Genomic DNA, 24,645 nt, shown 5'->3' on the forward strand with positions numbered 1-24,645 from the left:
TTCCAGGCTGTGTAACTGGTTGAAGCTCTTTCCACACTCAGTGCACTGGAACACTCACCCAGCTGTGTGCTTCCGTACAAAGCCCGCGCTCTGATTGGCTGGAGGACCAGAGTCCTTCCGGTCCTCCAAGTCTTCTCATTGGTCAACACCTCAGCATGACTATCCGAGTAGGGTGGAGAATCACCTGTACATGCGCAGTTTCCCCTCTCCCTTGGACATGCGCAGTTCCGGGGCCGTGGGGGAGGGGGAGATCACCGAGCGGCTTCTCGCTCTGGCCGGAGCCGCCAGCCGCTTGTCTGGAAACCTTGGCTCGAGGAGGTGCCGAGGGAGGGGAATAATGGGTGAGGGCGGGGCTCCCGTCCGCGCGCCCGGGCCTGCGCACTGGAACACCAGGACGTTACGTCAAGCAGAGTGATTCCTACTGGCAGAGCTCCATTGTTGTCGTCACAATGCGGAAGTTGGTCGATGAGCTTCAGAGTGAAACTTCCGCCTCTGCGCAACATCTGGGAGGAAATCAATGTCTCCCCCTTTCCATTTCTTTTCTCATTCTGGGGGAAATTGGGGACTTGCAGCAACTGAAGGGAAAGGAAGTGAATCCAGGGAGGCTGCAGACTCTGGAAAGGTTACAGACGAACATCGGAATTAGGAAGAGGACTAGGCCCAGGTATCTTTTTCTTTCTCTCTCAAAGACATTGACATCCTTTAGCTCCCTCACTTTGACACGTTTATTTATCTTGCTAACGGGATGGCCTCTTACCCAATGTTCACAATTAAAGGGGGAGTTTTCCTAGAAGAGGGCTAACATTCAAATGAACAGTAAATTCGGGAGAGACATATGTTTAACGTCGTTATATAGTCTATTTATGTTACTTATGTTTTTTTTGTCTTGAAATATATAATTGTGCATCAATGAAATCTATTTCCAGTGGGTTTAGGAGATTCTTTTGAAATTCAAATTCATTTGCAGATCTCTGAAGTTCATCTCTTTTACCCTCTCCTTCACCTCTCTCTCTCCTCCCATAGAGGCCAGAGTCTTGTGTACACCCAGACTGGGTGGCAGGTTCCCTTTCCTAAAGAACATTAATGAGCCAGCTGGGTTTTTATGAGAAGCCAGCAGTTTTCAGGGTCACTTTTTCCTAGCACTGGCCCCACAAATTATAAGATTAATTTAGCTCAATTTCACAGCCTGCCTTTGTGTTTTTGTGGGTTCTCTTTTATATTTCCTTGATTCTGTCTCAAATTCACTTTACAGATTATTTGAAAGGTTCACAGTCAGGAAAGTCAAATCAAACATCAAAATCTGACAGAGTCACTCAATTGATCAGGACTTGAGTATCATCAGCCTTTGAACATGGAAGCAAAAAGCACCATTCACGCCAGGGAGAAACCATGGAAATGTGTGGACTGTGGGAAGGGATTCAGATCCCCATCTGAGCTGGAAATTCATCGACGCAGACACACCGGGGAGAGACCATTCATTTGTTCCGTATGTGGGAAGAGATTCGCTCAGTTCATCTGCCTTCAGCTGCATGAGCGACTGCACACCGGGGAGAGGCCGTTCACCTGCTCAGTGTGTGGAAATGGATTTACTCGCTCATCCCACCTGCTGAAACACCAGCAAGTTCACACTGACAAGAGGGAGTTTCAATGCTCCAACTGTGAGAAGCGCTTTAAAAGCCCACACGGACTGAGGGAGCACCAGCGCATTCATACCGAGTACACACTGTTCAGCTGCTCAAAATGTGGGAAGAGTTTCAGGACAGCAACCCAGCTTCAGACACACCAACGAGTTCACACTGACAAGAGACCTTTTAAATGTCCAGAGTGTGGGAAGTGCTTTAAAAGTTCTGGTGAACTGATGTCCCATCAGCTCGTTCACACTGAGGAGAGACCGTTCAAGTGCTCACACTGTGGGACTGGGTTCAGGCGATCATCTCATCTCACTGTACACCAGCGAGTTCACACTGGGGAGAGGCCATTCATCTGCTCCAAGTGTGGGAGGGGATTCACTCAGTCCTCCAACCTGCTGACGCACCAACAAATTCACACTGAGGTGAGGCCGTTCACCTGTCCTGAGTGTGGAAAGGGATTTGCACGATCATCCCACCTGCTGACACACCAGCGCATTCACACTGGGGAGAGGCCGTTCACCTGCTCCGAGTGTGGGAAGAGATTTATCGAATCATCCAATCTGGTGAAACACCAACGAGTTCACAGATGACTGCATTGCTGTGATTCTGCTGTTGTTAATCAGATTCAGGACTGAATCTTGTTCGTCATGACATTGGGGAAGTGTTGATGATGTTGCTGCAAAGGACAATAACTGGACTGGAGGCGACAGAATTTGCATTCATATAGCACCTTTCACAACGTCAGGACATTTCAGTGCACAGTCAGCCTCCACAAATAGCAGTGTGATTCGGGGCAGTGATCTGTTTTCAATGAGATTTGGTGAGGGGTACCATTGGTTTCAGTGGGGTAAAGCACAACAGCAATGTGATAATGAGCAGTGTTCTGTTTTTAGGGAGATAGGTTGAGGGGTAATATTGATCTCAGCAGGGTGTGCTCCCTGCCCTCCTTCCAAATAGAAGCCATGTGATCTTTCACTTCTGCCTGAGAGAGCAGACGGGATCCTGTGGTTAACATCCTCATATTAGTGAAGTGAAGAACCTTCATTCTGAGACAATTGAAGAATCAGCACTTAATCAATAGATATACTTGTCAGACTGGTAATATAACCTGTAACACAAAGTTTGTAAAGTTTTATTATATGATTTTAAGCACAGTGGTTATAAATCTTGAGAACTGTTAAATTATGTTTTCCAGCTAATTTAGAAAGATAAGGTAGAGCTCACAAAACATTTATGGCTTTTTCAAATTACATTACATTGAGGAATGAATGGCACCTTACTCAAGCTGTTTCGTTTATTCAGTAGACTTTGTACTCAGACATCAGGAGTAGGTGTCAGGGGCCAATCATACATTTAAGTTAATCAGATATAGTTCAACACTGAGGCTAATTTGAATTAAGCAAATGTGAGTTGAAGGAGTTAAAATAAAGATTTTGAGTAGCCATTCTGTTAACATGTTATCCACCTCGCCTGATTCTCATTTCACATCTTTGGCTTGATCAACCGAGGAAAGTTGTGAGAAGTCTGTTTCATTGTTAAAGATGAGCTTCCTCCTCCTCCTGTCAATTCAAACTTTTCTTTTTATCTTTCTAACTTGTTACCTTTCTACCTTTTAATGGTTAATAAATCTTCTGAATTTGCCAATTAGAATGTTCATTCTGGCCGGATAGTTAAATCACCATCTGCAATTCCTCAACTGGCTCTCTAATGTGTCAGTTACTTTTGGAGTTTGCCCCACATGCCTTTTCTGTGATTTAATTAAATAGTATGGCTTTATACTCAGATAATGGAGGTCTAAAGGTAGCTTCTTTGTCCACTTATTTGAAATAAACAAGTTTATGGTGTCAAATCCTAATGGTTAACATTTGGGTTCATTGTCTCAAATGTCTAATTTACATGTCGAAACTTTTAGAGTTCTCATTGGGGCAGGTTACTATCAGTATATTTTGGTTAAAGAAAATGCTTGCTGGTTTTTGTTGTGGTTGCCAGAGCTTGGAACACAGTTAATTAAAAGGACACAAAGTGACACACAGCCTTAAACTAATACAGAAATTACAAAGTTACTTCAGATCAGAAATCCAAAGAAAGTGGGCATCAAATCAGTGTGCAAAAGGTGAAATAGCAGGAAACACATATAAATACAGTATGATACATTCAATTCATAAGTGTTCAAAAGTAATGAGTCAAAATAACTACTGCGCTATGAAAATTAAACTGAAACGTTTAATTTTTAATTTTTCAAATCAAGTATAGTTATATAATGTGAAGGAAAGTGATTGCTTCTTTTAAGATATTACAAGTTAAAATGTTAAACTAATTTACGACACAGGAGGAAATTGGAGCATCCAGAGGGAACCCACGCAGACACAGGGAGAATGTGCAAACTTAATACAGATAGTGACCCAAAACTTGAATGGAACCCGGGTCCCTGGCACTGTGAGGCAGCGGTGCTAACCATTATGCCACAATGCAGGAATCCAGGAGAACTGGATTATTTGTTGGATTATCCAGTGAAATGTTATAGAGCAGAAATCCAGGAGAACTGGATTAATTGTTGAATTACACAGTGATATGTTATAGAGTTTTAAAATCTGAAATAAAACAGTCAATGCCACAAATAGTTAACAGTCCCGGCAACTTCTATGGAGGCAAAAACAGAGTGAAACATACAGACAAACATCCATATGAATGAGGAGCAGCAGTGGACCACTGGGCTCTTTACTCCAGCATTGACAAGATCCTGACCGATCTGATTGTGGCCAGAAGTCCACTTTCCTGTCTCCCACCACCCCCCACTCCCCAAACCCTCTGACTCTCTTGTCAATCAAGAATCCATTTATTCAGCTTTAAAAATATTCAATGACTCTGTCTCCTCTGCTCTCTGGGGAAGAGAATTCCACAGATCAAAAACCCTCTAAGAGAGAGAAATCTATCGTTCTCTCTGTCCCTGACATCTCAAGTCCAATGCACTCTCCAGGGAAAGCCAGGATAAAAGCAAATTACTGTGAATGCTGGAATCTGAAACCAAAAGAGACAATGCTGGAAAATCTCCGCTGGTCTGGCAGCATCTGTCAGGAGAGAAAAGTGGTGATGCTTTGAGTCCAGATGACCCTGTGTCAAAGCCTGACCTCTGAAGAATTGAGAGGGGGAGGTGGAGAAGAACAAAATGAAAGACCTGCGAACTGACAAAATGATTCACAGCCCAAGACCAAAGCGAGTGGTAATGGGACAAATAAAGACACAAAAGATGTTCTGAATGAGGTGTGAATGGCAGTTTAGCAACAGTCTGAATGCAAAGTAAAACAAAAGAGAGAAATGAGGTGAGAAATGCAACAACGAAACACAGAACACAATGGGAGCAGAGATTATGGTGTAAAATTGTTGGACTCAGTTTTGTTCTGAAGGCTGTAAAGTGTCTCTTTTAGTTGCGATAAATAATATTATATTTCCCAGTTCTGATGACAGGTGACATTGAGTCTGTTTCTCTCTCCACAGAGTCTGCCTGACTTGTGGAGTATTTCCAGCAAAAAGAGAGAAAACGCTGGAAAATCTCAGGTCTGGCAGCGTCTGTAAGGAGACAAAAAGACGTTTCGAGTCCGGGTGACCCTTTTGACGAAAGCAGTAATTCGCTTTCATTCATGAGTATTTCCAGCGTTTGCTGTTTTATATCAATCAGAAAATGCCTAAGAATTGTTCCACCTGAAATAGATGTCTCTTACTCAGGACACCCCCAGCCCGGGTCTGGAGGTTGGGGGTAACGTTCATAATTTTGTGTTTGTGTCTGGTGCGAATAATACCTTAGATTAAATGGAAAAGCTTTTTAAGCTGAAGAGAGTAGCTGCATTTGGGGGGCTGACTTTAAACAACATGAACAAGTCCAGGGCTGCTGGAGAAATATTTTGGGATTTGTGAGCAGTCAGTTCCGGCTGGTTTGAAGTGAAATCCTGTCGGTGCTGCGGCAAATCTGAGCTCAAACCAGACAAACTGGAACCGCTGGACTGGAGATTCCGGGTGTTGGGATGTGGGGGGCTGGGGGGAGGAGGGAGATGGCGGTAAAACTCTGAGCCTGACTTTAGACAGGGTGAGGGGGGTAAAGGGGAGGAATGACAGAGTTAATGTGGGAGTCAGGGACAAGAGCAGAAGGTGGGAAGCTCTGGAAAGGAGCAATGGGGGGAAAGGCCATTAAAGAATGTTTGTTTAAATGAAGATAAAAGCAAAATACTGCGGGTGCTGGAATCTGAAACAGAAAAATGCTGGAAAATCTCAGCAGGTCTGAAAGCATCTGTGGAGAGAGAACAAAGTTAATGTTTCGAGTCTGGATGATGATAGCTGCTGTCAGACCCGCTGAGATTTTCCAGCACTCTCTGTCTGTGTTTAACTGAAGGGAAACAAGCAGCGAGTTCACACACACTGAACCCAGGGGGAGGGGGTGACCCAGGATAAGGTGCAGGCGCAGCTCAGTGAGTCTCTGCATTGTCCAGCAGCCGTTCACATTTAGACCTTACAGCGCCAAGGGGGAGGGGAAGGAGAAACTATTTGGGACACAGCAGGAGGTCACCCCTCCCTCCACTCTGTGGTTCCACAGACCCTCCCACACCTGGGCAGGGTTGGCTCAAGGTGCAGGAAGCTGCAAACTGAGAGGCTGAGCTGTGAACTGGGCGGGGTTGGGGGGTTTGAGTGACATCCCTGGGGCTATTTCAGGACAGGAACAGCCACAGATTCCCTCTTTTTTTCCTGGGACGTTTCAGTGGTTGGTGAGTGTTTGTAATCTCTGTCTCGGTAATGGGGGTGGGTTGTAGATTGCTATGAGTGTTAGACTAGATAACCTCTCCTCATTCTGCCAGTTCCTGTCTGCAGACTCTAATTCTCAGTCCAGTCCTCTGCTCTGTCTCTCTCTGTACTTTGTTTCAGTGCTCCACACACTGAACAACATCCAGCCCATTGTTATCACCCGAAAATTGCGGCAAACCACCTTCACAATTCCAGGGTTCGGCTCCAGCCATGTGTGGGTGACTGTCTGTGTGGAGTTTGCACAGTAAGAAGTCTCACAATATCAGGTTAAAGGCCAATAAGTTCATTTGGAATTAGTGCAAATTACTGCGGATGCTGGAATCTGAAATAAAAAGAGAAAATGCTAGAAAATCTCTGCAGGTCTGGCAGCATCTGTAGGCAGAGAAAAGAACTGACATTTTTGAGTCCAGGTGACCGTTTGTCAAAGCTGCTCCTTCATCAACACTCCCAAAAACTCGTGGTTCCAAATAACCTGATGTTGTGAGACTTCTTACTGTGCCCACCCCAGTCCAACGCCAGCATCTCCACCTCAGGTGTGGAGTTTGCACAACTTCCCTCTGTCTGTGTGCATTTCCTCTGGGTGCTCTGGTTTCCTCTCACTGCCCAAAGATGTACAGGTTAGCTGAATTGACCAAGTTAAATTTCTCCCTTAGTGTCCCAAGATGTGTAGCGTCTAATTTGATTTATTATTGTTGCATGTTTTGGAATACAGTGAAAATTATTTCTTGCGTGCTATACAGAAAAGAACATAACTTGATAAAGTGCACGGGGGAAAAGGAAAAGTGTAGGGTACAGAATATATTGTTACGGTTGCAGACTGGGTGAAGAAAAAGGTCGGTGTGGGGATTAGCAGAGTAAGTGTATGGGGTTACTGGGATAGGGAGTGTGCCTGGGAAAGATGCTTTCAGAGTCAGTAGAGACTTGATGGTAAAATGGCCGCTTTCTGCACTGTGAGGATCCTACGATTAGTGAATTACTGTGAACAAGTTTTGGATAGAGGGATTTCTGGGGCGCAGAGCATTGTGGGAAATCTGACCGCCATTAGTCAGTGCCTGTCTCTAGATGTTTCATTATAGACTGAGGGCAAGTCAGCAACCTGAGCCCTCAGTTCTGTTTGTAACTCTCACAGGCTGCCTAGTCTACTGAATATCTCGAAGATTTTTTTTTCTGTCCCAGGTGCAGTCTCTACAGAGTTTTCTGTGTTATTGTTTTATAGATTCGAATTTAGAAACACAGAAAATTACAGCTCAGAAACAGGCCTTTTGGCCGTTCTCGTCTGTGCTGAACCATTTTTTGCCTAGTCCCACACGGAGCCGGTTTGAATCGGGCTGTGTGTTGGATGCAGAACTCAGTTCCTGGCCTCCTGCGTGTTTTTTTTTACTGTTGTTTCGATCTGGACTCTGTTCATCATCTGTCTCTGCGGCTTCTCTCTCAATCCCTTTTTCCTGTTTTAAATCAGTTTCACAGGGACTAGAAGGAGACGATTTGCAGTCAGGAAACTGAAAGTAAACATCATATCAGGAACTGCCAGAGTCTCCAATTTATCATAACGGAACATCAGTGAATTTTGAACATGGAAGAAAAAAGTACCTTTCACAGTGGAGAGAAACTGTACAGGGGTTCTGTGTTTGGACGAGGCTTCAGCCGATCATCTGGCCTGTCAAAACGTAAATGCAGTCACTCCACGGAAAAACTGTGGAAATGTGTGAACTGTGGGAAGGAATTCAATTCCCCATCCCAGCTGGAAATTCATCAGTGCAGCCACACTGAGGAGAGGCTGTTTACCTGCTCTGAGTGTGGGAAGGGATTCACTCAGTCATCCAATCTACTTGCTCATCAGCGAGTTCACACTGATGGGAGATCTTTTAAATGCTCGGACTGTGGGAAGTGTTTCAAAAGTTCTTGGGAACTGTTGTCCCACCAACGTGTTCACACTGATGAGAGACCTTTCAGATGCTCTCACTGTGGGACTGGGTTCAAGCATTTACATAACCTTACTATACACCAGCGAATTCACACTGGGGAGAGACCATTCACCTGCTCTGAGTGTGGGAAGGGATTCACTCGGTCGTCCCAACTATTGACACACCAGCGTATTCACACTGGGGAGAGACCTTTTAAATGCTCTGACTGTAGGAAGTGCTATAAAAGTTCTTGGGAACTGTTGTCCCACCAACGTGTTCACACTGATGAGAGACCTTTCAGATGCTCTCACTGTGGGACTGGGTTCAAGCATTTACATAACCTTACTATACACCAGCGAATTCACACTGGGGAGAGACCATTCACCTGCTCTGAGTGTGGGAAGGGATTCACTCGGTCGTCCCAACTATTGACACACCAGCGTATTCACACTGGGGAGAGACCTTTTAAATGCTCTGACTGTGAGGAGTGCTATAAAAGTTCTTGGGAACTGTTGTCCCATCAACGTGTTCACACTGATGAGAAACAGTTCAGGTGCTCTCACTGTGGGGCTGGGTTCAGCCGGTCATATGACCTCACTCTACACCAGCGCACCCACACTGGGGAAAGGCCATTCACCTGCTCTGAGTGTGGGAAGGGATTCACTCGATCATCCCAACTATTGACACACCAGCGTATTCACACTGGGGAGAGACCTTTTAAATGCTCTGACTGTGAGAAGTGCTATAAAAGTTCTTGGGAACTGATGTCCCACCAACATGTTCACACTGATGAGAGACAGTTCAGGTGCTCTCACTGTGGGGCTGGGTTCAGGAGATCATATGACCTTATTCTACACCAGCGCACCCACACTGGGGAAAGGCCATTCACCTGCTCCGAGTGTGGGAAGGGATACATTCGGTCATCCCAACTATTGACACACCAGCGTATTCACACTGGGGAGAGACCTTTTAAATGCTCTGACTGTGAGAAGTGCTATAAAAGTTCTGGTGAACTGATGTCCCATCAGCGTGTTCACACTGATGAGAGACAGTTCAGGTGCTCTCACTGTGGGGCTGGGTTCAGGAGATCATATGACCTCACTCTACACCAGCGCATCCACACTGGGGAAAGGCCATTCACCTGCTCCGAGTGTGGGAAGGGGTTCACTCGGTCATCCCACCTATTGACACACCAGCGTAGTCACACTGGGGAGAGACCATTCACCTGCTCTGAGTGTGGGAAGGGATTCACTCGGTCATCCCACCTATTGACACACCAGCGTACTCACACTGGGGAGAGACCATTCACCTGCTCTGAGTGTGGGAAGAGATTCACTCAGTCATTGCTTAGGCACCAAAGAATTCACTAGCAACCACAATGATTGGAATCTGCTGTTAATACTATCCAGGACTGTAATATGTTCCTTGCATTTATTTTTGTTGATGTTAATGAACTTCATCCAGTTTCACATTCTGAATAAAGTCAAATAACTTATCTTTGTGTTCAGTAGTGTGAATCTTTTTAGTGTCATCAGCACAACTGAATTCCTTTTGAGTTGCTCTCCCTCTTCCAGAGTCACCTCTCCACAAGTACTCATTGCCAATAAAACTCACAGACGTCTTTGTCACTAAGTTTGAGAGAATCCAATCAGCTGTCTCTACTCCTTCCCTCTTTCCTCCAACCCACTGGAACAAACTTCCTCTAATGCTCCCTTTTATCTGAGCTCTGAACTCACACCTTGCTGCAGTTTCTCTCCCACTTCCCCTCATGTCCTCTGAGAGCTCATCTTGTCCATGAGAACCATCTCCTGATCCCTCAATCCTATTCCCACTGAGCTACTGACAGCACAACTTCTCCATATCAGCTGATATTGTCAATATCTTCCTCTCCCTCAATATCACCACCCAATTCTCAATAAAATATCTTTGACACATACATCCCATCTCCATTTCCTCTCTAAAATCCTTGAATGTTTTACCTTCCAGATATTGTAAATTGTTTTCCCTTTCTCACTGTGTAAAGTTTGTTTGTTCAGAATCTGTGGAATCTTTTGCCTTTATTCACTTGTTAAGTGTCTTGAATCTCCACCTTTATTTACTTCATACAAACTCACCCAAATCTAAAAACTGTTTCGTGGGAATTGGGGGAATAGAACAGAAGGTGGGTTTCTGCTGCTAGGTTACAATCTCAGCTGATGTTACTTTTGGACAGGAAGGTCCCAGAATAAAACCCAGGCTCAATTGACTGTAACTTTTACCCTTTTGTTTTAGAAGTATAGATGAACAGTCACTAGACGGACAATTAGCTTTTAACGAGAATATTTATTAAATATGAAAATATTGACAGTAACACAAGACTCCTCCATTCCACCCATCTCCTGCTGAAGTGAACACACAATCACAGTGAGGGCGCTCCCTCTTGTGGCAAAGTGAGGTAAATGGCTTCTGCCTGGGAGATCACTGAATTATGAGGTGGAGGTGCCGGCGTTGGACTGGAGTGAGCACAGTAAGAAGTCCCACAACACCAGGTTAAAGTCCAACAGGTTTCTTTGGTAGCACAAGCCATAAGCTTTCAGAGCGCTGCTCCTTCATCAGGTGAGTGGGAGTTCTGTTTCCAAACAGGGCATATAAAGATACAAACTCACTTTACAAAATAATTTTTGTATTTTGTAAATTGAGTTTGTGTCTTTTTGAGGTTGTTATGCTGAAGCTTTATGAAGCACTGTTTAAAGCACAATGGGAGTATTGTGTTCATAACTAGCCAGCACACTTTAGGAAGGACGGGATGGTCCTTGAGAAGGTGCAGAGGAGATTTACCAGAATGACTCCAGCACTGAGGGATTTTAACTTCAGAACCAGGTTTGAGAAGCTGGATTATTCTCCTTGGAATGAAACAGGCTAAGGGGAGATCTGATTGAGGTGAACACCATTATGACAGGTTTAGATCAAGTGGAAATTGGGCAGGATCTACAGAGGCCACTGGAGGTTGTTGGTAAACGTAATCTTTTATTGTACATTCTTCTAACAATGTACAACACAAAGCTCAGCACGAGGCTTCACATAGAACCATCTCTCAGCATACTCTTATCATCTGACCTTACATCACAGTGTAGAACATTTATAAATTTAACATTAACCCTTTACACTGCACCAAGTCTTTAGTCAGCCCTCCTAACATCCCCTTCTTTGACTCAGGGTCAGTTGTCTGATTTGTCAGTCGATGTTTCTGAGATTCACCTTGAGACACTCTCCTACATTAACGGTCTGATATAAATGAAAGTTATTTTAAAAATCACGTTGTAACAGACTGGGTAAGTCAGGATTAAAACAATATCTGGGTAAATGGAGTTTGGTCACAGATCAGCCCTGACCTCAGTGAATGAGAGAACAGGCTCGAGGGGGATAAATAACCTCCTCCTGTTCCTGGTAAACTTGGACTCAGACACCAGCTGGTGAATGGAAAGTGATGGGAGACCTAGGGAGGAGACTTCATCAGAAACCAGCACTGGAGCAGAGTTAGAGAGTGGGAGAATCCTGGGGAGAAACTACACAGGAACTGGAGTAGGTTGTTCAGTCTGCTCTGTCATTCAGTTAGACTCTGGCTGATCAATTAGTTTATCATCGAGATTTATTTGATTCTATTCTGTAGATTAAGCTGCAGCTCAGTTTTATGGGAAATTAAAGTCAGCAGAAACAAACTCCAACTGTCACAATGTAAACATGTGAATTCGGAGCAGGAGAAGGCCACTCGGCCCCTCGAGCCTGCACCACTATTCAATAGGATCCTGGCTGATGTGACTGGAGCTTCAACTCCACTTTCCTTCTTACCCCTCACACCCTTTGACTCTCTTGTCAATCAAGAATCTATTAAATTCAGGATATTCAGTGAGCCAGCCTCCACCACTCTCTGTGGAAGAGAATTCCACACTGTAACAAAGAAAAGGTTTCTCCTCATCCCAATATTAAATGGGGGACCTTTTATTTCTAAACTGCCTCTAGTTCTCCTCTCTCTACAATTAACATCCACTCTGTCAAATCCCCTCAGAATTTTACATGTTTCAATCAGATCCTCTCTCATTTTTCTTAATCCCAGTAAGACCAAAACTGTACACAGTACTCTAGACGCAGTCTCACCAATACCCTGAACAAATGCAGCAAAACATTCCTGCAATAAACAACAATTCATTTCCTTTTCTAATTATTTGCTGTATCTGCATACTAACTTTTCCTGATTACACTACCAGGACACCCAGATCCCTCTGTACCTCAAAGATCTGCAATCTCCCTCTGTTTAAATAATCAACTGCTTTTCCATCCTTCCTGTCAAAGTGGACAAGTTCACATTATCCAAAAATCTTGTTCCAGCTGCCAACATTTTGCCCACTCACTTAACACTTCCATATCGCATTACAGGCTTGTTATGGTCATTCACATCTCACTTTTCTACCTACCTTTGTGTTATCAATAACTTTTGACCCTGTCATCCACATCATGAAAATAGCTTGTCAATGGTTGAGGCCCCAGCACTGATCCCTGTGGCATCTCACAGGCTACACCTTGCCATCCAAAAATGACTTGTTTGTCTCTCGTCTCTGTTTCCTATTAGCTAATCAATCCTCAATCCATGCTAATATAAAGAATTGACATGGATGGGATGCTAATATGTCATGCGTTATGCTACAAATTCTTATTTTAGAAACATAGAAAAACTACAGCATAAACAGGCCCTTCGGCCCACATGTTGCACTGATCATATCCCTACCTACTAGGCTTTTGTGTGGTAAACTTTGATGTGGCACCTTGTCAAATGCCTTCTGGAAATCTAAATACATCACATCCACAGGTTCCACTTTATCCACATTGCTTGTTATTTCTTCAAAGAACACCAATAAATTAGTCAAACATGATTTCCCTTGCACAAAACGATGTTGGCTCTGCCTGACTGCTCAGAGATTATCTATGTGTCCCACCCCAGCTCCTTAATAACAGAATGAATATGATTCAATCCTGCATGGGATTATTTAACTAATAGATAAATAAATAAATGAACATGATTCAGTCCTGCATGGGGTTCGCAGCAACAGCAGAATCCAACCCCTGCAGTGACTTGTGAACTCGCTGGTGTCTCAGCAGATTGGCTGACCGAGCAAATCTCTTCCCACATACGGAGCAGGTGAACGATCTCTCTCCTGTGTGAACCTGCTGGTGTCTCAGCAAGTGGGATGACTGAGTGAACCTTTTCCCACACAGGGAGCAGGTGAACGATCTCTCTCCAGTGTGAATTTGCTGATGTCTCAGCAGGTCTTTAGTGCTTTTAAAACTTTTCTCACAGTCAGAACATTTAAAAGGTCTCTGATCAGTGTGGACCAGTTGATGTGCAATGAGCTGGGGTGGCTGAGTGAATCCCTTCCCACAGGTGGAGCAAGTGAAGGGTTTCTCCCCAGTGTGAATTCGCTCGTGTATCAGAAGGTGGGCTGAATCAGTGAATCCCTTCCCACACACAGAGCAAATGAATGGTTTCTCCCCGGTGTGAACTCGCTGGTGTCTCAGACGGTGGGATGAATGGGTGAATCCCATCCCACACACCGAGCAGGTGAACGGTTTCTCCCCAGTATGAACTCGCCGGTGTGTCACCAAATCCTGTTTACTTTTAAAGCTCTTCTCACAGTCAGAACACTGAAATGGTCTCTTGTCAGAGTGAACTCGCTGGTGTGTTTGCAGCTGGGATAAACGTCCGAATCTCCCCTCACACACGCAGCAGGTGAATGGCTTCTCCCCAGTGTGAGTGCGCTGATGGACTTGTAAATCATTTTTACTTTTAAATCTCTTCTCACAGTCAGAACACTGAAATGGTCTCTGATCAGTGTGAACAAGTTGGTGTGTCTGAAGATGCAATGACTGAGTGAATCCCTTCCCACACACTGAGCAGGTGAACGGTCTCACCACCATGTGAGTGCGCTGGTGTCTCAGCAGGTCCTTTGTGCTTTTAAAGCTTTTTTCACAATCAGAACACTGAAACGGTCTCTGATCGGAGTGAACCTGTCGGTGAATTAGGAGGCTTGATAAAGCATGACATCCCTTCCCACATTCGAGGCAGGTGAATGGCCTCTCACCAGTGTGAACACGCCGGTGTGTATAGAGGCTGGATGAGTAAGCAAATCCTTTCCCGCACTCAGAGCAGGTGAATGGCCTCTCTCCAGTGTGAATGCGGTGATGAATATCCAATTCGGATGGGTAATTGAATCCCTTCTCACAGTCTCCACATTTCAATGGTTTCTCCATGGTGTGGGTATCCTCCAGGTCGGATAATGAATTGAAGCTTTGTTTATACAGAACTTGTGTCGGGTCACTGAGAATGGTGTGGGTTTTTTTCCAGACTGTTTAAAACTCTTTCCATATTCAGTACGTCAGAAACCCTCAGGTGTGTGTGTCTCAGTGATTTTTCAGTCACACTAATGTTTGAAAGCTTTTCCCGCAGACAGAACAAACATTTCTCCTTCTGTAGACAAAGGCTGATGATATTCAGCTTCTGATGAATCAAATCGCTGAAATAAATCTTGTTGTGAAGTTTGGTTTAAGGTTCAAATCTTTAAATCTTGCTTCATAATACCCTGTAAAAAATTACAAAAACCATTATTTTCAATCCAGGATAGAAATTCTGAACAGACAATTTCAGTTTCTCTATAACACGTTTTTTTCTCTCGTGTCCCAAATCTGTCAATCTCCATCCCACACACTCTCCCTCCTACTTGGGCTGAAATCCAAACCCATCTCAACGTCTCACCATTTCTTTCCTCCACTCCTAGTTTTCTCCCTCACTCTCCTCTGTCTGGGTTCAGTTCAGTAAAAAGTCTGACAACACCAGGTTTTAGTCCAACCAATTTATTTGATAGTAAACTCACAAGCTTTCGAGGGGGCTGCCTCTTCGTCAGGTGAATGTAGAGTTCTGGCCTCGGACAGCGCATATAAAGCAGACAGTTTAGAGATTACTGATTAGAATGTGAATCTTTACACCTAACCTGCTGTTCAAGTCTTAAAGTGGCCGACAATGTGAGTGGAAGGAGCACTGATCACAGGTTAAAGAGATGTGTATTGTCTCCAGACAGCACAGTGAGTGAGGTTTGAGTGTGCTGTCTGGAGACAATACACATCTCTTTAACCTGTGATCAGTGCTCCTTCCACTCACATTGTCGGCCACTTTAAGACTTGTACAGCAGGTTAGGTGTAAAGATTCGCATTCTAATCAGTAATCTCTAAACTGTCTGTGCTTTATATGCTCTGTCTGAGGCCAGAACTCTCCATTCACCTGACGAAGAGGCAGTCCCCTCGAAAGCTTGTGAGTTTACTGTCAAATAAATCGGTTGGACTAAAACCTGGTGTTGTCAGACTTTTTACTGTGTTTACCCCAGTCCAACGCCGGCAGATCCGCATCATGGGTTCAGTTCTCCAGCTCCTGTCTGCAGACTGACAATAAAACCAATGGGTCTTATTGGAGGTGTTGGGGCCTCCAGCGGGTATTTGTGAATCCTCCACGCCCACCTCCCAGGGTTTCCTTCCTTCCCAGAGATCAGAGTCCTCCTTGATTTGAGGCCAAAGTGTAACCTCTTATTTACTGACCCCCTCCCCCATCCTCTGATGTGAACCATCCTCCAGTGACTGAGCCAGGATGGGGCCGTTAACCTGGGTCTGTTCCCGGAAGGGAGGGAGGGAGAAGCCCCGCAGTTGCAAACCAGGGAGCTGACAATGATTCTGAAGGGTTTGCGGATCCACAAAGTGTTTCCAGACCCTCCCAACCACCGCCTAACGCTGACTCCGCTTCTCCGGGACAAACAAGCACCAAGGACAGCAATGACACTGCGCATGCTCCACATGACAATGCCTGGGCACTGATTGACGGTGACTCCGGACCAATAGGAAGAGGGGACGGGGCTGGAGGACCGAGTGGGAAAGGGACTGGTCCTCCAACCAATCGGAGTGAACGAGAGGCGGAGCTGGAGGATTGAACGGTAGCAGCTGGTCCTCCAACCAATCGGAGTGAATGAGGGGCGGGACTGGAGGACCAACACTCAGATGAAACCCGGTGGATGTGGAGTGAACATTTCAGGAGGATCCTGGAGCCGGCGGCTGGACTTCGGAAAGGTCCCATCCTGGTCTGGGAGCTGGAGCATGCGCGGTGCCTGAAGCAAACGGTGAAGAGCTCGAGCGAGCGGGTTTCAAATGGAGATTTTTACAAAGACCGAGTGTGGATCCAGAGCCCGAAATAAAACCAGAAACATAAATGGAGTTGGCAGGTGGGTGGTGAGGCTTTATAAACATCCGATGTCGGACTCAATTTGCGAAACAAGTTCCTCGGGCTTTCTGAAGGCTTCAGGCCCGAGTTAACATCCGCCATCTTTATAGGGAGTCACGTACTGTAAACCGCATGCGCGTCCGCCATATTTGTTGAGGTAAATTGGAACAACGCATGCGCAGCCACCGTACTCAGTGAGGGTGAAACCAAATGAATAACCCATAGAGGACAAAAAAAATCAGAGATTGATTTCATAACAAACTCTGGAATTTAGGGTTATAGCCAACAACAACTTCCATTTATAAAATACCAATAATATCAGTGTGGTTAACACTGCTGCCTCACAGCTCCAGGGAGTCATGTTCGATTCCAGCCTTGGGTCACTGTGCGAAGTTGGCATGTTATCCCTGTGACTGTGTGGGTTTCCACTGGATGCTCTGGTTTCCTCCCACCATAAAAAGATGTGACGCTTAGGGGAATTGGCTATCCTATATTGCCCCTTCGTGTACAAAGATGTGCAGGTAAGGGGGATTAGTGGTGTAAAAACGTGGGTTACAGGTATAGATCAGGGATAAAATATTCAGAGAGTCATTGCAGTCTTGATGAGCCAAATGGTTTCCTTCTGCACTGTAAGAATTCTCTGAGAAGTTATCCTTCTGCACTGAAGATCTAGTCACGAATGGTGGAGTGATTAAAATAGGGAATGTGTAGGAAGCCAGAATCAGAGCAGTGCTGGAGGTGATTCCAGAGATAGGTAGGAACTGGCTTCGGAGTGATTTTTACAAATTAGTTGTAAGGATGCATGAAAAATACACATTTCATTTGGCTCTGATAGAATCCTACAGTGCAAAAGGAGGCCATTGGGCCCATCGTGTGTGCACTGACACAATCCCACCCAGGCCCTATTCCCATTACCCCGTGCATTTACCCTAGCTAGCCCCCAACACTAAGGAGTAATTCAGCATAGCCAATTCAGTTAACCCATACATGTTTTGGACTGTGGGAGAAAATTGGAGCATCCGGAGGAAATCCATGCAGACATGGGGAGAACTTGCAAATTCCACACAGACAGTGACCCAAGCTGAGAATCAATCTCAGGTCCCTGGTACTGTGAGGCAGCAGTGCTAATCACTGTGCCCCATGCCGCATTCAGCTCAGGGAGGAGGGAGAATATGTGGGGCATAGATTTAATGTTTTGGGGAACAGCAGAAAAGTTGTTCCTTAGAAATTAGACTTGTCTGATCAGAATTTCTATCCTGGACTGACAGTAGTTTTGTAAACTCCTTTTGCAGGATATTTGAAGGGGAAGATTTACAGTCAGCAAAATGGAATCAAGTTCCACACCAAGATTGAACAGTCGCTCAATTCACCAGCACCTGAACACTATCAGCCTTTGAATGTGAAGTCCGGGAAAATATTTCAAACATCAGTGTGACCGGAAAAGCACGAAGACACACACATCTGAGTGAGTTTTCCAGTGAACTGATTGTGGAAAGAGCTTTAACCAGTTATACAGCCTGAAAAAATATCACACCATTCACAACAGTGAATCTGTGCATGTATTTGTGTGGACGAGGCTTCAACTAACCGCCTGATATGGAGAGACATGATGATACTGACACCGTAGAGAAACCGTGGATATGTGGGGACTGTGGGAAAGCATTCACTTGCCCATCCAAACTGGAAACTCATCGACGCACCCATACTGGGGAGAGACCCTTCACCTGCCCTGTGTGTTGGAAGGAATTTACTCAATCATCTTGCCTAATATTACACCAGCGAGTTCACACTGGAGAGAGACCATACACTTGCTCTGTGTGTGGGAAGAGATTCGTCCAGATGTATAACCTACAATTACACCGGAGAGTTCACACCGGGGAGAGGCCGTTCACCTGCTCTGTGTGCGGGAAGCGATTCATTAATTCATCCAACCTTGTGACACACCAGAGAGTTCACACTGAGGAGAGGCCGTTCAGCTGCACTGACTGTGGAAAGAGCTTCAGACATTCATCCAGCCTCAAAGCACATCAGCGACTTCACACTGGGGAGAGACCGTTCACCTGCTCAGAGTGTGGGAAGGGATTCACCACCTCCTCCCACCTGGTGACACACCAGCGACTTCATGAGTGAGTGCAGGGCATGGATTCTGCTGTAGCTGCTGCTGCTAATCACATCCAGACATGAGCCACATTCATTCTGAAATTTGAGGTTTGTTTCTGCCGAATAATCCCTGTAAGTGGGCTGCTGGTTAATATTCTCAATCTAGAGCTGCTTGTGTTCTTGGGGTTGCAGTTTCCCTTGAAGAACTGCTGCCTGTGATCTTTCCCCATCATTCAGGAATTCTCATCACATTCTTTACAGTACAAAAAGAGGCCATTCAGCCCATCAAGTCTGCGCTGGCTCACTGAAAGAGCCTAATTCCACTGCCCTGCCATAACCCCTGTAACCTTGCACATTCTTTCTTTCCAGATAACAGTCCAATTCTCCTTTGAGTACCTTGATCAAACCTGCCTTCACCGCCCTCACAGGAAGTTTATTCCAGACTCCAACCACCCTCTACCATGGCTATGTTGCGGCCAGGTATCCCTGGAGAGGGAGCATGCAGTGTCCACAGGCACAGTTGATGCCTTCTGTGCCCTTTGGGCACCGCAGGGGCTGGGGTGCATTATTGACCCTAATAATCACATTGTAATTTGATGTTTTTAAATTTGCTTTGTACTTTGATTTTGTTCAGGCTGTTCCCCCTCCTTCTGGGGAGCTGCCCCCTTTACTTTGTCCTAATTTAACTTGAGTTTGTTTATTTGGTTTGACCTTAAAAGAGGCCAGCCACGCACGAGGTGAAAATAATTTTCCTCACGTCACTTTGACTCTGTTTTCCCCATTAATGTAGTTTGTGCCCTCTAATTCTTGATGTTCTCTTGGTGGGAATATTTTCTCACTATTTCACCTGCCCAACTCCTCAGGATCTTGAATACCTCGATCAATCTCCTCTCAACCATCTTCAATCAGACAATTAATGTTTATTTCTTCTGATGTTAATAATCTCTGATGTCTGTTAAATAAATCAGCTTTGTTTCAAACACACGGTGTGTTAAATCCTTGATTTCTCCAGGATAAGACATTAATTGATGTCCTGTTCTTTTCTCCTTTCTAACTCTAGATTATTTCAGACATTCAGTTACACTCATTTTTTAATATTTGATTTATTATTGTCACATGTATTAGCATACAGTGAAAAGTGTTGTTTCTTATGGACAAATCCCAGCTCCCTATAGGTTTCAGAATGTCTCTCCCAGCGTTGAGATCCAGGGAAGTTTTCCGTATTTAAAAACAGAAAATACTAAAAATTATAAGTGTCATTGGTTGTGTCTCACATTATTGGTTTTTCCTCACTGCTGATGTTAAGTTGATTGTTCTGTAATTGCTGTGTTTTTGAACAGGGATATAATATTTACATTCTCTCTCTGTCCTTTGTCACCACGACTCTACAAGGAAGATTGTGGCTAGAGCCTCCACAAGTTCCATGTGAAGAACAGTGTGTGTGTCGGAGTGCAGCAGTCCCTCAACGTCAGACTGGAGTGTCAGCCTAGATAATGTGCTCAGCTTGATGAGTATTTCCTGTTGTTGATGTGGATCATTCAGAAACAATGGACTCTGATGATGTCATAGAGACTATTACATCACAGCGGAGCCTTAGTGATGAAAACAGTTTTGTTCCAGATGGGAGGTGATGGTCAATGGTATTAGCTCTAGACTATTAATCCATAAATTCAGCTAGTATTCTGGGGACTGGGTTCAAATCTCACCATACCAAGTGGTGTAATTTGAACAAAGAACAAGAAAATTACAGCACAGGAACAGGCCCGTTGGCCCTCCAAGCCTACACTGACTATACTGTCTGTCTGAACTAAAAACCCCTCTAGTGACCATATCCCTCTCTTCCCATCTTATTCATGCATTTGTCCAGGCACTCATTAAGTCACTATCATATCTGCTTCCACTACCTCCCCCTGCAGCGAGTTCCAGGCATCTACTATCTGTGTAAAATAAAAACTAGCCTCATACATTTAATTCAATAAAAACAATTGAATTCAATTAAAAAAATCAGAATTAAGAATCTATTGCTGACCATGAAATCATTTTCAATTCTCAGAAAATAACCATTTGGTTCAGTGAAGTAAAAAGTAAAGTTTATTTATTAGTCACAAGTAGACTTACATTAACAGTGCAGTGAAGTTACTGTGAAATTCCCCTGCTCGCCACACTCCGGCATTTGTTTGAGTCAATGCACCTATCCAGCATATCTTTCAGACTGAGAGGAAACTGAAGTACCTGAGGAAACCTACGCAAAGATCATGCAAACTTCACACAGTGACCCAAGCCGGGAATCGAACCCGAGTCCCTCATGCTGTGAGGCAACAGTGCTAACCACTGCGACACTCCATGAATGTCCTTACGGGGAAGGAAATCTGCTGTCCTTACCTGTCTATCCTACGTGTGATTCCAGAGCCATAGCAATATGATCGACTGTCAACTCCCCTCTGAAATGGCTTAGTAAGCCACTCAGTTCAATGGCAACTATGGATGGGCAATAAATGCTGGCCATGCAGTGACGCCCATGTCCCACGAATGCATAAAAAATCCTCACAGTTTAAATTCACACAGCCATTCTGTCTCTTCTTGTAATTACCGCTCAATTCACCAGTTTAAAAAAAATCAGAATTTACCCACAGAAATTATTTTAATTTTTCAGGTTTTCTTGACATATCAGTAGAAATGGATGTCAATGAACATAATTCATTCCTGGATGTGATTTACAGTAAAATCCACTCACTGATTATTTGTGAACTCGCTGGTGACTCATCAGGGTGGATGAGCGAGTGAATCTCTTCCCACACACGAAGCAGATGAATGGTCTCTCCCCAGTGTGAATTCGCTGGTGTCTCTGCAGGGTGGCTGACTGAGTAAATCCTTTCTCACACTGCAAACAAATGAATGGCTTCTCTCCAGTGTGAATCCGCTGGTGTGCAGTCAGTTGACATAATTGTCTAAACCCAGTCCCACAGTGCGAGCACCTGAACGGTCTCTCGTTGGGATGCAATTAACAGTAGCAATAACAGAAGAATCACACTCCTGTGATCACTGGTGAGTTCGCTGGTGTCTCACCAAGTTTTGTGACTGGGTGAATCTCTTGCCACACATTGAACAAGTGAACGGCTTCTCCTCACTGTGAACTTGTTGGTGTCTCAGCAGAATGGATGACCGGGTGAATCTTTTCCCACACTCAGTGCAGGTGAACGGTCTCTCCCCAGAGTGATTTCGCTGGTGTGCGAGCAGGAGTTTTCTGCTTTTAAAGCTCTTCTCACAGTCAGAACATTTGAACGGTCTCTCATTTGTGTGAACAAGTTGGTGCGAAGTAAGAGAGGATAAACAAGTGAATCCCTTCCTGCACACAGGGCAGGTGAACGGCCTCGCCCCAGTGTGAATTCGCTGGTGTACAGTGAGGTCGCCTGATCGCCTGAAGCCAGTCCCGCAGTGAGAACACGTGAATGGTCTCTCGTCAGAGTGAACACGTTGATGGTGACGCAGTTCCTCAGAACTTTTATAGCCCTTGCCGCAGTCTGGGCATTTAAACGGTCTCTCTTCACTGTGAACTTGTTGGTGTTTCTGCAGGTTGGATGATCGGTTAAATCCCTTCCCACATTCAGAGCAGGTGAACGGCCTCTCTCCAGTGTGAATGCGCTCATGTGCCACAAGGTGGAATGATGTCCTGAACCCCTTCTGGCAGTGGGAGCAGCTGAATGGTGTGGAACCGGTGTGAATGTACTGATGTTCCCGCAGTGTGCGTGGAGTTTTAAAACTCTTTCCACACTCAGAGCATTTAAATTCTCGCTTGTCGGTGTGAACTCGCTGGTGTCTCTGCAAGGCAGAGAAATCTGTGAATCCCTTCCCACACATGGAGCAGGTGAATGGCCTCTCCCCTGTGTGAATGTGCCGATGTATCAGCAGGGCCGATGACTGAGTAAATCCTTTTCCACATTCGGAGCAGGTGAACTGCCTCTCCCTGCTGTGAATGCGCTGGTGTATCAACAGGCCAGCTGACTGTGTGAATCCCTTCCCACACACAGGGCAACTAAAAGGTCTCTCTCCAGTGTGAATGCGTCGGTGATTTTCCAGGTCAACTGGGTAATTGAATCCTTTCCCACAGTCTCCACATTTATACGGTCTCTCCCTGATGTGACTGCGCTTGTGTCTTGACAAGCCAGACGATCGTTTGAAGCCTTGTCCACACACAGAACACGTGTACGGTTTCTCCCCACTGTAAACGGTACTTTTTTCTTCCATGTTCAAAGGCTAATGATACTTAGATCCTGATGAATCGAGGCACTCTGTAAGATTTTGATGTGATCCTTGATTTACAATTGTCTGTAATTCCTCACCTTCTAATCCCGTGAAAAATGATGTGAAAACAGAAAGAAGGAAACATGAGAGACAAGCCATAAATACACAAAGGCAAGATGTGAAATTGAGCTGAATGAATCTGATAACTTGTGGGATTGGGAATCAGAAAAGGGATATGAAAACTGCTGGATTGTCATAAAGCTTCAAACTGTTCACCAGTGCACTGAGGGAAAGGAACCCTTCATCCTTCAGAGCCCACAACAAGAATCCAGCCTTTATGCGTGAAGAGGGAGAGATCAGAGAGGAAGGTGATAGAAAGAGATTTTATACATCAGCAACTCAACAAGGATTTTGGCAGAATTTCCCAAATCCACAGTCTTTCCCACCTGGAAGTACCACAGCAGCTGAGACATGGGAAAATCACACAACTCCTTGACTTGGACAAATATCACTATTCCTTCAATGTGACTGGGTTAAAATCCTAATACTGTTGCATTGTGGGAGCACCTTTACCACATGGACTGCAGAGGTTTAAGAAAAAGGCCAACTATATAATCACAAAGGACAACTGGTGATTGGTAACATATCACTGTCAGTGCAGGATAGTAATTCAGGACAGTAATCTGGGCCTTGTGAGTAACGTCCACATCCTAAGAAGTTTTATTTTTTGCAAATCTACACGAAACCTGCAATAAGAGAAAACACACGACCACTACAATCTAAAAGGACAAGGACAGTGGACAGGCAGGAAAACCACCATTTGGAAGTCCCCCTCCAAGCTACTCACTATCCTGATTTGGAAATATGTTGTCATTCTTTCACTGGCATTGGATCAAAATCCTGGAATTCCCTCCCTAACTGCATTGTGGGTGTACTGACCACATGGACTGCAATGATTCAAGAAGGCAGCTCACCAACACCTTTTCAAGGGCAATTAGGGATGGGAAATAGTGCTGGTCTAATCCAATGACACCCATCTCCATTGAATGATTTTGAGAAATGACCCGGAATATCGATGAGAATACGATTCTGATAATTACTAAGTGAAATACTTCACTCAGTCACATCACTTTCTGAGTTTACATTTGACTGGAGCTCTTGGATTCCGCTGTTAATTGCTGCTGCTTTTGGAACACTTTTGGGCATTTGCAATTCTCCACCTCTTCCACTCCCCTTATTTCTGATGGACAATGAAGATCTGTGCACATAGATTTCTGTATAATGTGGTTCCTCCTTTGACTAATTTATAGAAACCGCCCCCGTTCCCCAATCTACACGCAATAGTAAAAACATAACGAGCTCCTAATAATGACTTTCAATGGCAGAGCTCTGACCCAGCATTCCCCGCGGTGCTGAATGTCCCCTATTCACACCAGAGGCCGGTACCGCACATGCGCATTAATCCTCTATTGGAGCATGCGCACTGTCAGTAATGGCGATGGGGGTGAGTCTCTGCTTTTGCCTCTTTGCAGCGGGGAAGGGAGAGAAAACTCTGAGGGAGCGGACTCTGAATAAGGAGAGTTTCTAAATACCTGGCGAATGCCTCAAACTCTACCGCTCCCGCGTTTGCAGCTCCGGATGTTTTCCCCTCCAAGGCCCAAGTCCAAGATGACAGCCGCCATCTTGG

General features: G+C 44.9%; 3 protein-coding genes across 3 annotated transcripts in view; 1 reads left to right on the forward strand and 2 right to left on the reverse strand.

Annotated features, from left to right (window-relative positions):
• Positions 1-1,289: 1,289 nt before the first annotated feature.
• Positions 1,290-24,645, forward strand: part of LOC145335579 (uncharacterized) — a 30,341-nt gene continuing 6,985 nt past the window's right edge. The window contains exons 1-3 of the mRNA XM_080181386.1: positions 1,290-2,199; positions 8,340-9,649; positions 18,355-18,719. Coding sequence (XP_080037512.1) covers positions 1,352-2,199; positions 8,340-9,649; positions 18,355-18,719 — 2,523 coding nt within the window. The 5' untranslated portion in view covers positions 1,290-1,351. The remainder of the gene's footprint in view (positions 2,200-8,339; positions 9,650-18,354; positions 18,720-24,645) is intronic.
• Positions 10,997-14,608, reverse strand: LOC145363492 (uncharacterized). Its single transcript, XM_080218689.1, has 2 exons — positions 14,249-14,608; positions 10,997-14,047 (listed from the first exon to the last, which is right to left on the reverse strand). The coding sequence occupies exons 1-2, from the start codon at positions 14,606-14,608 to the stop codon at positions 13,382-13,384; spliced, it is 1,026 nt and encodes a 341-aa protein (XP_080074815.1). The 3' UTR covers positions 10,997-13,381.
• On the reverse strand, positions 21,756-23,117 carry LOC145363493 (uncharacterized). Its single transcript, XM_080218690.1, has one exon. It carries the CDS (start codon positions 22,959-22,961, stop codon positions 21,756-21,758), a length of 1,206 nt encoding a protein of 401 aa, XP_080074816.1. The 5' UTR covers positions 22,962-23,117.

This window comes from Carcharhinus amblyrhynchos, unplaced genomic scaffold (genome assembly GCF_965287045.1).
Source record: "Carcharhinus amblyrhynchos unplaced genomic scaffold, sCarAmb.v2.hapA scaffold_39, whole genome shotgun sequence".
Lineage (NCBI taxonomy): Eukaryota > Metazoa > Chordata > Chondrichthyes > Carcharhiniformes > Carcharhinidae > Carcharhinus > Carcharhinus amblyrhynchos.

Coding starts and splice junctions, on each gene's coding strand:
- LOC145363492 (XM_080218689.1), bottom strand. CDS start 14,608: ATGGAGAAACCATTGAAATGTGGAGACTGTGAGAAGGGATTCAATTAC. Junction 14,048..14,248: donor TGAGACCGTTCACCTGCTCA/GTGTGTGGGAAG, acceptor CGTTTATCCCAG/CTGCAAACACACCAGCGAGT.
- LOC145363493 (XM_080218690.1), bottom strand. CDS start 22,961: ATGGAAGAAAAAAGTACCGTTTACAGTGGGGAGAAACCGTACACGTGT.